The sequence below is a fragment of the Onychomys torridus genome, chromosome 2 (genome assembly GCF_903995425.1).
Source record: "Onychomys torridus chromosome 2, mOncTor1.1, whole genome shotgun sequence".
Taxonomy (NCBI): domain Eukaryota; kingdom Metazoa; phylum Chordata; class Mammalia; order Rodentia; family Cricetidae; genus Onychomys; species Onychomys torridus.
The window spans coordinates 98,364,198-98,382,387 of NC_050444.1; the positions used below are offsets into that span (position 1 = coordinate 98,364,198).

General features: G+C 41.2%; 1 protein-coding gene across 1 annotated transcript in view; it reads left to right on the forward strand.

Moving 5' to 3' along the window:
* The first annotated feature begins 14,623 nt into the window (after positions 1-14,623).
* The window catches only part of Lurap1l (leucine rich adaptor protein 1 like), a 41,807-nt gene continuing 38,240 nt past the window's right edge, over positions 14,624-18,190 (forward strand). Inside the window, exon 1 of the mRNA XM_036178783.1 lies at positions 14,624-15,592. Coding sequence (XP_036034676.1) covers positions 15,302-15,592 — 291 coding nt within the window. The 5' untranslated portion in view covers positions 14,624-15,301. The remainder of the gene's footprint in view (positions 15,593-18,190) is intronic.

An 18,190-nucleotide genomic window follows, 5' to 3' on the forward strand; every position in this document is an offset into this window, starting at 1 on the left:
TTGTAAATGGCTCTGTCTCACCCAAACAGGCAGCAAGGCTAGGGCATGACTCAGTCCACCGACATCTGTAACCAAACTCAGATTATGCCATATAAAACACACAATAAACATCTACTGGGCCTTCTTTTTCAGCACGGGCCAAATTCTGGAAGCAAGCAGAGAATAGGCCCCTCTGGCCTTCTTTTCTCAGTAGAAGGAAAAGGAAATTAATTTTCCACACTTTTCCATACTTCTTATGTCTTCAATTAGTGACAAGCTTTTTTTTCAAAAAAGGTTCTGAATGTCAACTTTCTACATCTTCCTAGTCAGCTCAGCAATCTCACCTAGAAAAAAAAAAAGAGGATTTTTTTTGCTGTTTTTGTTTTGTATTTTGGTTTTTTTGTTTGTTTGTTTGTTTTTACTTTTACTTGTGTTTTAGTAAAGAAAGAAAAATTACTGGTAGTCTGAAGAGAAGGAGTTTAGAGCAAATGACTGACAGAAGTGAGGGTGTGTAGGGGATGTCATACACCCATTTGCTTAAATACTAGATAGTCTTCATTTCTCCTGGTACCCTCTGGGTGACCTCGCAGGTGCTTACTATCTGGCCTGAAACAATATAAACTGTGAATAAAGCATAATGGTAGAAATCTTCATGTTTAATCCACCCTGGTTCAACTTCCCTGTTTTGTGACAGGGAGATGGGTCATAATCTCTACAACAAAATATGTCCCAAGAGGCAGAAACACAATACTTAGTACACTGTCACCCCTTTCTGCCAGAGGGAGAGGGAAAGAGAATGAAAGGGGGTAGGGGGAGGGAGGAGGAGGGAGACTGAGTCTACAAAGTAGATGGTGCTTTTCGTGACTGAAGTCAAACAAAACACAAACAATGGCTGGATCACTATGACAACAGAGTCCATGCCTTGGTTTCAGGGAAGTTTTGGCAGCTGACTGTAATCTAAAGTGTTTGCTTTGCTACCTTATGTCACGTGAGCAGCACTGAAGGCCTCTAAAGGTGTGCCTTGGCTGTTTAAGAGTCCACTCATCCTGTGTTACACACACACACACACACACACACACACACACACACACACACACACACATCAGGCCACAGAGAATGAGGAGCACACAGAGCTGAGCCTCTCACAAATGTCAGGAGGAATCTTGAGGCTCTTCTCCCTCCTGTGAGCCATGGAAATCTTGTGTGGTCATCCTCTTTTCCTTCCTTGCTTTTCTTCCTCCCTTCTTCTCTTCCTTCCTCCCTCCTTCCCATTCTCTCATTTCCTTTATTACATTCTTCTCCTCTTGAGAGAATGTTACTCTGAGTAGCCTATGCTCAAACTCAGCATTCTATTTCAGCCTTCTGAAAGCCTCTGTAATTACAACCATGCACCAGCACCTTACCTAGCTCCAGAGAGGCCAGCTTTCCTAAGCAAGGTACTAGCCAGAGTTAACTTAAGCAACCAGTTAGTCCTATCATATGTGTGCAATTAGCTTCATAGTAGAAATGACAAAAGTCAGATTTATAGACGTTAAGCAATTTATATCAAAGTCACAGGAGAGCTTGAAGCATGGATGCTCTGAAATCCAATTATATTCTTTCCAGTTTAGTCCTTTCTATGACTTTCATTTTTGCATTCAAGAGCAGAATTTAGAAAAGTGATAATTAGGAAACATCATTGTCTAAGAAATATTTTATGAAGGCAAATAATAACATTAAGGATAGTAGTACTATTGTTGGTAATCTCCACCTGTATGTACAGTATTTGAATATAAATTAATTCTCTGAATACTTCTGAAAGCTGATAGTTGCATTTGAAAAGCAAATAATGTCTCGCATAGATAGCTCCAAGGAATTTTAATGGAAAGTGGGAAGTAAATTGATATGCTAGCAGGTCACATTGAAGAAACTCCTAACGCCATTGAAAAAAAAAACTTGATGGGTTACTTAATCTATAATATGTATTGGCTTTCCCTACAGTAGAAACAAAACAAAATTGTAAAGCTTAAAGGTGAGTTGTAAAAGAATTCATGTTTCAGTAGTGCTCATTACAATATGGTTATCTGTAGTAAGTTTAGTGTGGATATGTAATCAAGTAACAGTCTTCAATTGCTTAGATCAGTTCTTATAGACAGAGATAAAAACAAACCAGACTTGTGAAGAGTTGTTGAGACACAATTTATTTATAGACAAAAAGAAATTGCATTAAAATATAGAATTGATTCTGGGAAACACCATTCCCCTACTTAACCACTAGTGTGAGTTCTCTCCACCCCCTGCCCAAGCCCTGGTTATCCTGGGAGGCCTTCTCTATACTTTCTAGCACATACCTCCCTCCCTTGGCTGCTTTCTGAGCTACATCTTTCTGAATTAGCATTACGTGTACGAATTTTTAAAACACAATCTACTTTCTCAACTAGACTGTAAGCCTTTTGACCAGGAGCCATGTATTATTCCTTCCTACATTGTCAAGGCCAGATGCTTCATTTTGAACAGTAGAAGTCCTACTGACCCCTGCATTCCAGTTGTCTTATGAGTTCTGATAACAGTGAGCCAAGTATGGACTCAGGTTGGAGCAGAACACTGAACTGAGGCTGTAATGTTGCAGGTTGAGTTCACTTGACTGTGAATTCTTGAAGCACATAAATCAGCTCTTCTTTACGTTTTTTTCTCTTATTGTTATTGTGCTATAATAATGCCGGACACCTACAGGACTCTGGTGTGGGAGGAAAGGAAAGAAGAAATGGAAGGAAAGAAGGGAGAAAGGGGGAAATAGGAGAGAGGAAGAGAGACTAGAAAAGAGGAAGAATGGGCTTGGGGTGGTGAAGAATGGATTATACATGAGTAAGAAGTAGGAATTCTGGGCGAGAGGACATTATCAGCAAGGCCCTAAGCCATTCTCCTGGAACAAGAAACTGACTTAGAGTGCCCTTGGCCATTATGTTGAATGACTAAAATATGTGTCATGCTCTGGAATCCAAGCTGTAGCCATTGCAGTGTTGGGGGTAGGAGTAATTTTGGATTAAGGTAAGAGGCAATGGAGGCACTTACATCTTTTGAAAGCCATAAAAAATATTTTTAAAATAAAGTACCCAGAGAAGTCAGGCAGTTGTGGCAAACACCTTAATCCCAGCACTTGGAAGGCAGAGGCAGGTGGGTCTCTATGAGTTCAAGGCCAACCTGGTCTATAGAGTGAGTTCTAGGACAGCCAGGGCTATAAAGAGAGACCCTGTCTCTAAAAACAAACAACAACAAAAAAATGTACTTAAAGACAGTATCTTGTAAGTTAGATGAGAAGAACATTTCACATTTATCAAGGAAAAAGCAGTTAGGATCCAGATGTAATCACAGGCTGATGAGCCTAAACTACAGTAGCCTCTCCAGAATAGAAAGCATCAGTTCAGTTGGGCAACTACTGAATACAGTGAAAATAGAAAGATACTGAGCTCACAGATCTCAGGACCAGCAATTAAAACAGGAAGTACAGGATACAGGCTGAGAAAAGTGAGAAACTCAATTTTGCACAAGATGATTTTATGAAGTGATAGATAGTGCAGATGATGCTGTGGATTTCAGAGACAGAGACAAAGAAACGAACCAAAGCCAGGTGCCTGGGAGCAACATGGAGATGAGCCCCTAACAGGGACAAATGAGGAGGAGACAATGATGCTGAATTGTCACTTTCATTAAATTGCTCACAACTCTGGGTGCTTTTGTTTCCTAAAATATTGATGAGACACATTAACTTCTGTTATGATTATCATGATATAAGGATGAAACAAAATGATGATTATTACAGTTTGGGGATATTGTCAAACCTTATGCAAGTGGAATTCAGAAATCACAGAAATGCTGTGCGTATTTGCCTAACCCAGGTAAAGATGGTATATGTCTTTTAGGAGATCTTACAAAAAAGAATCCTTGTTCATGTCTATTTTCCAAGCAGGCTGGATGGAGGTACAGCTTGGTGTCAGAGTGTGGACACTGAGTAGGACTCCTACCACAGCATAAAAATGATCAGAAAAGGAGTAGAACAAAGCTACACACAACACAGAACTCTTTCTCTGAAAAGAAGATGCAGAAACAAAACAAATCCTAGGATTAGTTGAGCTTTTTCCTATCAACTAAGTACTTGACTCTTTTTAAAAATTGTATTTTATTTAATGTGTATCTATGTGAGCCCCTATCTCACATATGTTGTACAGGTACCCACTGAGGCCAGAGAGGGTATGAGATCCCCTGGAGTTGGAGTAACAGGCAGTTGTGAGCTACCTGACATGGGTGCTAGAACAAAAACTCAGGTCTTCTTCGAGAGTAGCAAGCACTCTCAGTTACTCAGCCATCTAGCTCTCTAGCCCAAAGTTCAGTGATTCTTTGTGTAATTTGTTTTATTTGAGGTGTGGCACTGGGATGTGTGTGGTGGCAGGTGGTGTGTCATGCAACTCTAGATGGCCTGGAATTTGTTATGTAGACTAGGTTAGCCAAGAATTCACAGAGCTTATACCTACCTGTCTCGTGAGTTCCTGACCCTCATTTCATTACTATAAAATCATAAGACATTCCCTCTACTCACTGAACAGATGTGTTCTACAAGGGTTTATAAACACAAGAACAGAGACTCCAAGTGGGTGAAGAAGGACAGAAAGGCTCTGGGTGCCCGAATTATGTGGTATTCTCAGTCACAACACAACTGCAAAGAGTTGCATTCACATGGAGGAAGGGCGCTGCTCCATGGCAGTTTTGACCAACAGAGGGAGAAAGCATTTCTCACCAACTAAGTATATAGTCACTGGATTCAGAGAGGGGTATTTACCTTCAGATAAAGAATCTTCTAATGTTGCAGCTGTGTGAACTTTGCTGAAGTCAAATGAGCACTGGCTGTGTCTGTGACATGGTGAGGGCGATGACTTTCTTCTTGGATTTTATTTACTATTCATTTTATGTGTACATTTGTTGTTTTTGTTCTTATTTTACCTGCACGCATGTCCACACATCATGTGCATGTCTGGTGTCCATAAATGCCAGAAAAAAGCCTCAGGTTCCCTTGGGACTGGAGTGGCAGATGGTGTGAGTCACCATGTGGGCGCTGGGAAGTGAGCTCAGGTCCTCTGGAAGAGCAGCAAGTGCTTTCAAATGCTGAGCCATCTCTCCAGGCCCTACTTAATTTACATTATTATTTTAGAGGATATCCTTTCCATGGTGGTTGTGAAGACACAATGAGATGCAGAATAATAAACACTAGTTAACTGTTAAATCTACTTTAACCAGTATGAGGACACCCCACATTTCTAGTCAAAATCTTGAACTATAAGAACAGAAAGAGAGATAAAGACAGACTAATAGACAGACAGAACACAGGTAGTAAGGATGGGTAAAACAGAAAGAAAGAAAGAAAGAAAGAAAGAAAGAAAGAAAGAAAGAAAGAAAGAAAGAAAGAAGAAAGAAGGAAGGAAGGAAGGAAGGAAGGAAGGAAGGAAGGGAAGGAGGAAGGAAGGAAGGAAGGAAGGAAAAGGAAAGAAAAGAAAAGAAAAGAAAGAAAAGAAGGGAGAGAGAGGGGGAGGGAGGGAGGGAGAGAGAGAGAGAAGGGAAGGAAGGAAGGAAGGAAGGAAGGAAGGAAGGAAGGAGAGAGAAAGGAAGAGAGAGAGAGAGAAAGAAAGAAAGGAAGAAAGGAAGAAAGAAAGAAAGTAAAAATAAGGGTAAAAATAAGGAAGCGGGCTGAGGAGGAAGTTTAGTTGTATGGCACGGGAATAGCATGCCCAAGACCCTGGGCTCAGTCCACAGCACTGAAGGGAGGAGAATGCCATGAGGGAAAAAAAAGAGAAACTTGAAGAGACTTGGGAGGAAAAGGCAGTGCACCACTTACAGCTTGCAAGCTCTGCACCACACAGTTGCTCATTCCTGCTCAGAACAGCTGAAGAGCACAGTGAATGATTACCATGATGGAAACAGAAAAGAATGTTTAAGGAAACACCCACTGAGAGCAAAAGGAAAAGTGAGAAAGGGCCTTGGTATTGACATAGACAAATGATTGACAGTGTGACATAGGACTTCAAAACTTCCTTTATAGTTTACTGGAATTTTGTTGTTATTGTTGTTTCTATTTTCTTGTTTCTTGAGACAAGGTCTTACTCTTGTAGCCTACAGTGGCCTCAAACTCTGCTATTCTCCTACCTCAACCTTTGGGTGCTGACATCTATTACTTTCTCTTTTCTTTGTCTTTTCCTTATGTGTCTGTCACTGTATTGAAATGCTTGTTTAAATAATGTGAAATGCTGCTACCAAAAAAGGAAAGTAAATGCCAACGTAAATGCAAAAACCCTTCAGTCTGCAATGGTATCCTGTCTGCAAGTTGTACTAAGACAACGGGAGCACAAAGTTTGTAGGAGTGACCAACCAAGATCTGTTTGACTTCAGGCCCACTCCGCAAGATGAAACCATACCCAAGACTGCTTGAGTGACCAAGAGCCTGAGACTAGCTAGATAGTCCAAGGACCTGGGAGAAAATGAAATACTACTCCTCTACTAAAGGAACATAGCAATAAAATGACTCCTAATTCTGAATACATTCTGCTATATTCATAGATCAATGACTTGCTTAGCAATCACCAGAGAAGCTTCCTCCTATAGCAGACAGGAACACATACAGAAGAGACGTACAACCAGACATTATGCAGAGAATAAGAGACCTTGGAACACTCATCCCTAAACAGTATGTCTACATCAAATCCCTCCCCCTTGAGGCTGAGGAAACCCTGTGGAAGAGGAGGAGGAAAGACTGTAAAAGCCAGAGGGATGGAGAACACCAAGGATAAGACCTTCTACACCTAACAGAGACTGAGGCAGCATGCACAGGGCCTGCACAGGTCTGGACCATGTGGGGTCCTAGATCTGAAAGAAGAGGTAACCCCCATCGCTAACCCAGAATCTCTCTGCAATTGATAAACACTTGCAATTGAAAATTCAGTTTTCTCCCAGGGAGTCTCACCGAGGAAAAAAAATATTCTTAAGGGTAAGCTGTTTGTCCAGCAACAGATGGCCAAGAGAAAAGGAAAGAGTGGCATCTTTGGAGGTTCCTTGTCTCATAATGCAGTGTCAGATTTTCTTCTTCTTTTTTAAAATTCTGCCTTTTAATGTTTTTATTCTATAGGTCTTTTGCATATGAAATATGGCTTTCCAGTTTTGTGCTTTTGTAGGATTTCTGAGTGTGTAAAAGAGTGGGTCTCTGTGGCTATGTTTCTTGTGCCTTTTTCTAGGGCTCTTTTCCTTCTGTTCATTTTGTCCTATTCTGGTGTGTTGGTTTTTGTTTTATATTTTCATTTTATCTTATTTTATTTTCTTTCTTTTATTATTATCCCTCAGATATCTGTGTATTTCTAATAAGAAATAGGAAAGGGATGTATCTGGATGGGAGGGGAGGTGGGGAGGAACACAGAGGAGTAGAGGGAAGGGAAACTGTAATCAGAATTTATTGTATGAAAAAAATCTATTTTCAATAGAAGGAAAAAAATGCGTGAAATGCAAGCCTTCTCAGTTAGATATGGTTTGACCTTTAAGTACTGTTTTAACTAAAGTGAACTTACATAAGTGGAGAAGGTGCTATAACACAAAGCAAAGGTTTCAGATCACACCAAGAAACCTAAGTTCTGTAAAATAGAAGCTACATTCCAGTAAGCTAGGAAATCCTTTTTTTTTTTTTCTTTCTTTTTTCTAATCCTTATTCACTCAATTCAGAGTGATGTAATGTCAGGTTATATGTCAACTAAACCATTCCTGCAATGGGTCTATGACCCAAATACTTACAGAATCTGTCTGGAGTTGATAGCAGGCAAAAGAAATGAATAATTCTATGCTATATCTGCGTTTGTTAACAAGAAGTCTCACAGAAGAATGCAGTCATTCCATTTAAGATGCTCACATATGTCCCCTGACTCAAATCCAGCTTTGAGATCAAATCTAGGTTGTGGCTTCATAGATATTTCTGATCAGCTCCTCTCCATTGGCCCTTTAAGAGACAACAGTGAGTCACAAATTCAAACCAAAGATGAAATGCTTTCTGGTACTGCATGATGTAATTTAAACAGAATTTGGCATGCTTTTAAAATAAACTTTGAAGAGTTTGAGCTATCACAGACAAAGGTTATTATGGAATTAAGGGTCAGCCACCACAAAGTCAGCTGCCATAGGTGGCCTGGATATAGGAAGATCACAGGAACGAAGAAGTTGAGCAACCACCTTGAAGTTGCCTTTCATCTTTCTGGAATGTCATGGCACCTTGACTTTTTTTTCCTTGAGAAGCTGCCATGCCCTTGGCATTTGCTTCATCAGAAAGAGAGGAGCATTCTCCCTGGCCATAAGGACACCTTATCCCCAGCACTTTGTTTCACACCTTCACACTTCCCTTGGGGCTATCACTTGTGAGTCAATCACTAATTTCCATATCTATTCAGACCTAAGTTCTCCCAAATGAAGATCTGGCCACAAGTATTGGCCTTGTCCTTCCCAAGAGTGTGAGAGTTCATAAGAAATGGGAGCTGCCTTCCCACACCCCTTACCTTCCACTGCATATGAGTGCAGCTAGTCTTCTCTTTTAATTTCTTCTTTCTGTCTTTTATAGTTTTAAGCTGTGCTTCAGCTGGTGTATGGACTCCCCTAATTGATCAGGAAAAAAAAATAATTTAAGATGTTTTTCTATTTTTATTTCTTAAAAGTGTATGTTCAGCTGGACATGGTGGTACAATCCTTTAATACCAGAAATTTGGAGATAGAGGGAGGTGGATCTCTTCTGAGTTCAAGGCCAACCTGGTCTACATAGAAAGGTCCAAGCCAGCCAAGGCTATATAGTGGTATAAAAATCTATGTTCAGGGTTGAAGACGTTATTCAGTGGTCAATTGCTTACCTTGATTACTTGTCTGAGGCCCTGAGTTAAAGCCTCAGTATCATATATGTGTAGAACAGAAGAGTAACCCCTTAATAATTCAGCTTTTGTTGTTGTTTGTTTGTTTTTGTTTTGTTTTTGTTGTTGTTGAGACGGGCTCTCTCTATGTGTCTCTAGCTGGTCTGAAACTCCCCATATAGACCTGGCTGGCTTCACACTCATAGAAATCTGCCTGCTGGCCGAGCGGTGGTGGCGCACGCCTTTAATCCCAGCACTCAGGAGGCAGAGCCAGGTGGATCTCTGTGAGTTCGAGGACAGCCTGGACTACCAAGTGAGTTCCAGGAAAGGTGAAAAGCTATACAGGGAAGCCTTGTCTCAAAAAAAAAAAAAAAAACAAAAAAGAAAATTAAAAAAAAGAAAAGAAAAGAAATCTGCCTGCTTCTGCCTGTCAAGTGCTGGTATTAAAGGTGTGTGCCACTGTACCCAGCCTCCTTTAAGTGTTCTGAGCAAGGAGTAATGTTCATTTGGAGGTGAAGAAAACTGTGTAGGGGACTATAGAGATGGCTCAGTGGTTACGAACACTGATTGCTTTTCCAGAGAACCTGGATTCAATTCCCAGCATCCACATGGTGCCTCTCAACCATTTGTACCTCCAGTTCCAGGGGATCCAATGCCCAATTCTGGCCTCTGAGGCCACAGGCACACAAGTGGTACCCATATATACATGCAGGCAAAACACTCAAAAAACAAACAAAAACCAGAAAGAAAAAAGCATGAAGACGGTAGTGGAGCACAATTTCGGAGGAGACCCAGCCTCCTTATTTGCCATGAGCAGAACACTGAAGTTTTCTTTTGTTGGAGTTTAAAATGTTTCTCCTCACAGAAGAATGTTGGTGGTATTTGTTCTCTGGATTGTTTGGAGCATTGGGCAGTAAAAACCCACAAGGATTGGTCATCAGTCCTGTACTCAGTATGTAGCAGCTTCCATCTAGTACTTTTCTATTTTCTCCCAAATATCACAACAATTTGTGATTTTCTGAGTCAAAAAATTTTCCTGGTACAAAAAGCTTCTTGATGATCCATCATAGAGATATCAGTACAGTACGATGAAACATAATGTCCAGTATCCATTGCTTTATTTTTTTCTGAGAACTTAATTACAGTACTTATCTTTTATATATGATAACATGCTCTGCATGTCTCACTATGATCATAAAAATATTCTCACTGAATCACAAACTGCTTTTAAAAATCACACACATACATACACACACACACACACACACACACACACACACACACACACACAGAGAGAGAGAGAGAGAGAGAGAGAGAGAGAGAGAGAGAGAGAGAGAGAACACAAGGCTCGCCAGCAGCTTATGAAAGTGAATTTTCAGTTGCAGTGTTCAGAGTGTGAGATTCCTGGGGAATAAGATCAGTTCAGTTATAATTCGCTAATGAAAGATACACTGGGTTATGGTGGATGGGCCTGTGAGCCAATAACATGTCCTTCAAAGAAACAATTTAAGATACAGACATTGAGTAAAGAACCAGCAAATGTAAAAGCGGGGGGGGGGTGGGGGGGGGGGGGGGGGGGGGGCAGCTGTTCTACCAAGAGACACGTTGACCACTCGGCCATGGCTTGAGACCTTCATCCTGTAAAAATGAAAATATTAAATTGTTATTGTGTTAAGCTACCCACTCTAGGAAACTTTGTTATGGCAATCCAAGGAAACAAACACAAGCGATTTCATGAGCTTTCTGAACTGTCTGGTGTCTGTCCTAGGCAGTCACTTCCCTGTCACAGTATTGGAAACTCTGAAACAGAGGAGTCCAGGAGCCAACCCATTCCAGTTTGCAAGAGATTATTGTTAAATTCTCAGGACTTTCTGCAAACCTGCTGCTAACCATACCTATTATTTAAAAAGTATATTGTATAAACTTTTGGTTAGGTAAAATGAAAGCAAATACAATAAAGCCTCAAATTTTATTATCACTTCCTGATATTTTGACATCCGATTGTTCTATGTTCTTGAATGTATTTATTTCCATAAGTAATTTACCATTATTTATTTACATAAACAGTGCAGTCATATACATCTATCTGATCTGTGCAGTGGAAATGCTATACTGAGGTATATTACTGTACATCTTTCCCCAACTCATGTTGAGTACTCTGTATCAGACATTGATATGATGAAGGTATTTAAATCACCAAAGAAAGCGGCAAATCAGTTCTTTCCATATTTGCATGGAGCTTGTTGTAAACATTTATGAACACAGAATCAAAATTGTCATCCTATAAATCACACTGGGATTGCTACAGAGGAAAGTACCAAGATTTCTCTATCTGTCCAGTTTGACAAAGCTGAACAAAGCATGGAAGAGAAAATTATGCACTACTATAAGCAATGAAGGCCAAGTGAGATTTGACAAGGATTGTAAAGAGGGGATAAAGGAGGCTTAGATGCTAGTGACCTACTTTTAGTATTATGTACTAAATCTCTTCAGGAAGTGGTTAGCTCTGATTATAAATATTAATTAGATTTCAAAGAGTACTATTTAAAGGCATTGTGCTCTTTAGATGGAAAACATTTCAGATACACAAAAGGTAAAACCTAGATAGGAAGGTAGGTAGATAGATAGATAGATAGATAGATAGATAGATAGATAGGTGGATTTTTAGATAGATGACCATAGTTATGACATTCAAATGTACAACTTGTTCAAGTTGACAGTGAACTAAATGATGTTATTCGGTAAATAGCTCCAAGCCTTCAACAAAATCATAGGCAAATTAAATGGTGTTATAGATGATCCATATAAAACTTTAGTGGCTTTAGCAGACATATAATTCTTCTATGTGTGGGTAAGGTCAACATTCTTTAGCTTTGCTATGACATCTTCCTTGTTCCACCTAGAAGCTGAACAAAAATATTTACAGGCCCAGCAGTTCTATGCATTTAAATCAAAGATCCAGAGAACATGATACCTATTACATAGCTACTTCCTAAAACTCTTAAGGGTAATCTGACCCTGCTGGAAGCTTAATTTTCTTTTGCACAGTGGGAGATGGAGTCTCAGGAAGAGACTGCCCAAGTCCTTGAACTCTGTGCCAGCAGGAGCTGGGCGGACTTTTCCTCAGTGCCAGAGCAACCCCAATGGTAGCAGCAGACTAAGGAGTGGTGCTAGCCACACAGTCAAGTCCTGCTGAGCTGCCTTGTGCTCTAAGTCCCAGGCTCTGACCAGGAAGTGTTCTTACCGAGGAATGTGTGAAGCATGCCTCACCTCAGTCTGTTGTGACCGACCAGGGCATTCTTTGAGAACATGTCATCTGAGTCCAAAAATACTCCTATTTAGTTAACCAAGAGGGATTTTCTATAATAAATGAAAGGTCTCTGTTCTTCTCTGTGAACACAGTCTGACAGGAGAGGAAGTTGTCTCTCTGTTTTCTATGGTTTAATGTCCATTCTTAGTTTGCTGATGCATTTTAATAAAGTAGAAAGGCTAATACAGCTCAGACCTAAAGCAGTCCCCAGACCTATCACCCATGAAAGCATAAAAACTGTCCAATCACATAGTTTTTGCACTTCTGCTTTTCAGTACTTTAGGCTTGGGTAAACAGCCTGAGTTTTGGATAGCACTGAGGTGGCTAAGTAGGAAGAGGCAGGGAGCTGTTAAAAGAATGGGGTCACAGTGCTTCTGTTTCTTCTCCTGGTTTCCTCTGGCTCTATAACTGATACCACTCCCAGCCCACAGCCCATCTAGAACCACTGCTGCTGCTTATGACTGATTTCCCGCATTGTGGCAAGAGCTACTGGCCAAATCTCTCACACATTTTCTCATGGATACATCTTTAAAGTGAACAGAAAATATGCTCAAGACCAAAAGTTAAAAAAGGACCCAATTTTCAGAAATTTAGAGTGAGAAATACCATCATATCAGACCTCAGGGAAGATAAACTTACCATATTGTATTAAAGGCCTAGGAAGGATTTGAGTTCTAAGTTGTTCCCCAATTAGGAAATTGGGCCTTCAAAACATTTCTATTTGAACAAAAATATAAGACATCATACAGACCCTTTCAAAGTTTAACATAACTAGCCTTTCCTTTGAAAACTTAAATTTGCTTTATATTCACCAGAACAAAATGTTAACTATACACAACACACTTTGTATTAGAACGTTCTCCTTCTGACTTACTTAAAATACAAGAATAACACCTTTTTAAAGTTATCGTTAAAGTCAACTACTGTCTGAGCTATGCACAGGAACTCCACTGATAATTTTACAACTTTTTGAACCAAGTTCAAGCTGGATGTTGAACACACGAGGTTTGCTTTGCACTCAGCTCTGAGGTGGACTTTGAGTTTATAATGAGAGGCGTCCATAATTACATGTCACAGTGCAATCCTCATTCAATGAGCTTGTGGTTTGCCAGCTTTAAGACAATATGTGCAGTTGTATGGGAGAGTTGAGCTTTAATTTGGTTCTCCTTTGATTCCATAAATGGTGGTTTTGACTTTGAAATGAGCCACTTAACTTACCACTTTTTTTTTTTTTTTTTCATTTCTAGAAGAAGAGTTAACACATGTGAAGTTCTGGCTTGTTGACAAAACAATTTCAACAACATTGTCCCTGACATGAGATATTTCATTCAGAAGGCTACATTTTCTTTCCTTTTAAGGTTTCTTAGATGAGAGAATGATATAAACAAACTCCAAATTCATTAATCTATGTTATTTTGGATGCAGAAGCTAAATGGGAAGCAGGGCCAGAAGAACCATGGACACAAATATCTAGTTGTCTCAGAAAAAAAAAAAAAAAGCTCAGTTTTGAAATGCTTCAACAGAAACCAAAAATTATAGTTTAGTGGGTAGAAAATAGTATTTTCAGCCCTCATTGACACAAATACAACGTTCAAGCTATCTTATAACCTATGTACTTTGTACTAATTTACTTGGTAGAACTATTGCAGATTAATAGTTTATAAAGTTGTGGGTCTTGTTATAGCTGAAAAGTATAGGTAAATTGTCAAAAAAGACTAGTATGATTTCACTAGTTATTCTCAGTGTTTTTCTTCCACAATTAAAGAGAAAGGATCCAGCAACTTCTCTGTTTGAAATTCTGCTGCCACCTCAGTGTTTATATATATATATATGTATTTGGCTAGTCTATCTTGTGGTAGTATACTGGAATATTGCTAGAGCATTTATTATTTCACTGTACATTTTCATTACATTTATCTATCTATTTATTTATTTTTTATTTTTCGGAACAGGGTTTCTCTGAGTAGTTGTTCTGGAACTCGCCCTGTAAACCAGGCTGTCCTCCAACTCACAGAGATTCCCCCTGCTTCTGCCTCCCCAGTGCTGGGATTAAAGGCGTGCACCACCACCATCCTGCTTCGTAGAATTATTGATTGATTAAACCTTTTCAGTCTTCTTTGGGCAAATATTGGGCAAGTTTTCTAATGCTAAGCATATTGGCTTTTAGAAAGATAGGGGGACAAAAAATGACATAAAATACAGCCATTCTTCTGCCCCTAATTTTAAAAATGTGTTTGACAGGCTGTAGTTGTAGTGGGACAACTTTTAACTTAGTAACCTAATGTGGGGAGGCTCAGTTGAAGCAGGACTTGCAACTCAGTTCCTTAGCTTCAAGATTGAGAAGATTTTGCTGCTCTTCTTGTCTGTGACATACGGTACAAGGGTTGGCCCTGGTTTGGTCCACCTGCCAGCCGAGTTTAAAGTTTCCGAGGCTCGGAGGAACACAATGACTTGGATGAGACAACCTAAATGGGGAGGACACTGCTGCCGTAACCAGGGAGCCCTTAAACCCCAGCTAAGCTAACCATTTCTTCCTTTCTTAAATCCGTCCATGCGGCATATAAACACGACGAACCCACTTCTTCCATTGACCAGAGATTTTTTTTTTTTTTTTTTTTTTTTTTTTCCTGACGATCCACGATAGTCTGATCCTTGGAGACATATGGCTGGAAAATGAAACGACCCGGGAGTGTGGCCACATCGTTCTGTGTGGTGTAATACCAGATGGGCACTGTGAACGGCGCAGAGATGTGAATGGACAGTTTGAAATGGGAATTTTCCCCCATCGAGCAGGTTCCATTGCCCTCTCCTGTCTCTTGGTATAACGTACTAGCTTTTGCCCTTCTCTGCAGTATCAATTAACTCAACTTGGAGGTGGAGTGGCCAGAGAGGAAGGAATGAAGCAATCTGGCTAATCTTGCTAGCTGCGGAGCGGCAGAACCTGGAACTGCGACCGGGTGCAGATCTTCCGACTGCGCCCCGAGGCATGGAGCGCACAGGCGCCCGCGGGGACCCAGGCCCGGCCGGGAGAGCCGGTTGCTGAGCTCCCGAGTCCGCCAGGCCTCCGCCTCCTTGCGCCCTCTGCCTTTACTGTCAGTGTCGCCCCTCTCAAAGAGTCATGGAAGAAGGCCCGCTGCCAGACCTCAGAGATATCGAGCTGAAGCTGGGGCGCAAAGTGCCCGAGAGCCTAGCGCGCTCACTGCGCGGGGAGGAGCTGGCGCCCCGAGAAGGGGCTGCGGACCCCAGCGGGGTTGGCGGGAGCTGCAGTAGCAGCAGCAGCTGCAGCAGTTTTGCTCCCTCTGTGTCCTCCTCCTCTTCATCCTCCCCTGCCTCTGGCTCTCCACGACGTAGCCACCCCAGCGCCCTGGAGAGGCTGGAGACCAAACTGCACGTCCTCAGGCAGGAGATGGTGAGTGAGATGCGTCAAGGGCGACTTGGGGACCTGGGGGCCTGAGACCCAGGAGGGAGGCGCGGGAGCCGGGGAGAGGCCGGGAGGAGAGCGGGAACTCGTCTCTGGACTAGACAACAGCTAAGCTTGAACCCTGAGGACTTTGCTCGGTCACCCGGGTGTTCTTGCCGCTCAGTCTGCTCTACTTTCTCTAGCGTCACTCACTGCACACCACTCTGCAGCTGCTAGCCGCGGATTCTCCCACACCAGCCTGCGGAAGGGCCGCAGTTGCTCCGCGGGTATGGGCCTGCTGTGAGCAGTTTATGCTTTGCCTGGGTTCAAAGGGTGGTTTAGTCCAATGCACTTAAGGCAGAAATGCCTCCCAGTTGTCCGGGAGGTGGCGCGGCGGGGTCCATGCAGCTTGCCTCGGTAGTTTGCTCTCCCCCGCCCTCCTCTTGATGCAGCAGCTGCAGCTGTCCCAAGGCCACTGTAGAGCATATTCTCCACAGCTGGTTCTGAAAACAATGGCTACTCGCCCTTGATGTGCCTATGAATGGCTTGTTTCACTGTTTTGATCCTGGAGAGCAGGTGACCCGAGCCCAGGGATTTGTTAATGACTGCCTCCTACCCTTTCCTCTAGTCCTCAATCAGCACTTGTTTTCTCTGCCATTGCTGTTAACCTCGGATTAGGACAATGGGTCAAGTAGATCTAAGACTCGTTTTTCCAGACGTACTTAGACTAAAGCATTCATTCCTTGGCCTTGAGTTCCTGGGCGAGTCTTAGCCTCTGCATATCTCACTTTATCTTTACAATGAGGTGATTGGAGGAAAATATTCCAAGCTTTCTGAAGAAAATGTCTACAACCAACAGCATTTTCTACCAACTTGCAGGGGAGAAAGGTTCCAACAATGACCCTCAGTCCCAGGGGCAGAGGAGGGGGAAGGGTTTGAGAAAGGCTTAAAGAAGCAGACTCTCTATCTAAGCTCACGTCTCAGCTTCCTTCCAGTCTCATTTTCCGTGTTTGGAAGACACTAGTAAAAAAATCCAAGCAAAAAAGACAGTCTTCAGAGGTCATGACCTATTAAAACACTATAGAACATCACTCCAAAGACCCTCTTTAAATCCCTAAACATGGTCTGCTTAAGGACTTCATGTCTTAAATACTCGCTTACCACTTGAGATGTTCCCAATATTGAAATATATGTATATCTCTGCATGTAACTGAATATATATATATATATTTGCATCGCAATTTTTTATTACTATTCCTGTTTCACTAAATATGTCTAAATACACATATACAAGTTATGCATATTAATCTCTCCAAATATTTATTAAGAAGTTACCATATCTTACTAAGCAATGAGTTCTGAAATATAAAATACCAAAGTAAAGGAAGTGAGATTGCCTAGACTCTAAGCATCTCAAACATCTTCTAAGCTCAGAATCATTACTGCAGTTACTCTTTAGTCCAAGTAGTGGTTCTCAATATGTGGGTCATGACCCCGTTGGGGGTCACATATCATATATTTACATTATGATTCATAATGGTAGCAAAATTACAGTTATGAAGTAGCAAGGAAGGAATTTTATGGTTGGGATCACCACAACATGAGGAACTGTATTAAAGGGTCACAGCATTCAAAAGGTTGGGAAACATTGGACATTAGAGGGTGTAAAGGTTTTTGCCCCTGAGCCCGACGACCTGATACCCAGGACTCACATAGAGAATCAGCTCCTGCAAGCTGTACTCTGACCTCCACACTAGCACTATGGTGTCACGTGCACACGTATGTACACCCTCACAAATTAAAATCGTAATTGTAAGAACATTTTTTTTTCAGTGAGTTTGTCTACCAAGGACTTTCAAGTTCCTTGTGCTTATTTGCCTTTTGTTTGTAGTATTGAATTCTGTAGGATGAAGAAAACTCAACATGTTCAACCAAGAATATCTGCCGGACATCTATTTTTTCCTAATGGAAATTTCCAAGTTGATAAAAATCCTTTTCTTTCAGCTTTATCTTGCTATTTCAGATGACCATGGTATATCAGTTCTTTAAAAAGGATGTATTTTTGTTGCATATATGAATGTTTTGCCTTCATGAATGTCTGCACTGCATTCATACCTGGTGTTCTCAAAGGCCAGAAAAGGGTGTTTGACACTTCAGAACTGGAATTACAGGTGGTTGTAAGCCACCATCTGGGCACTGGAAGCTGAACACTGGTCCTCTGAAACAATTGCTCCTAACTGCTGAGCCATCTCTCCAGCCCTCTGGTATTAATTTTTGAAAAGGCAAGTGGACAGCAACAGCAGATTGATGAAACTTCTTTATATTTTCTCTATGATGTCTCAGTGTCTGTGGACTGAGAAAAATCCATGTAAGGATAGATGCTTTATGATAAACTTTGTGTTCTAATGAAGATCACCATTGAGTAAATCTTTCAGTGGGTTCAGAAATTTAGAAGGCAGTGGAGGTATATTTCTTTGTCAAGAAGGCCATCATTCCCCTCTATTTTTATGCTGTTCTTGTAGGTATTCAAAATCCTTGCTTAGGTATAATTGCAAGGTGACTAACTTGTCTCATGTAGAGCTGGTTAATGGCTTTGCTGGGAAGACG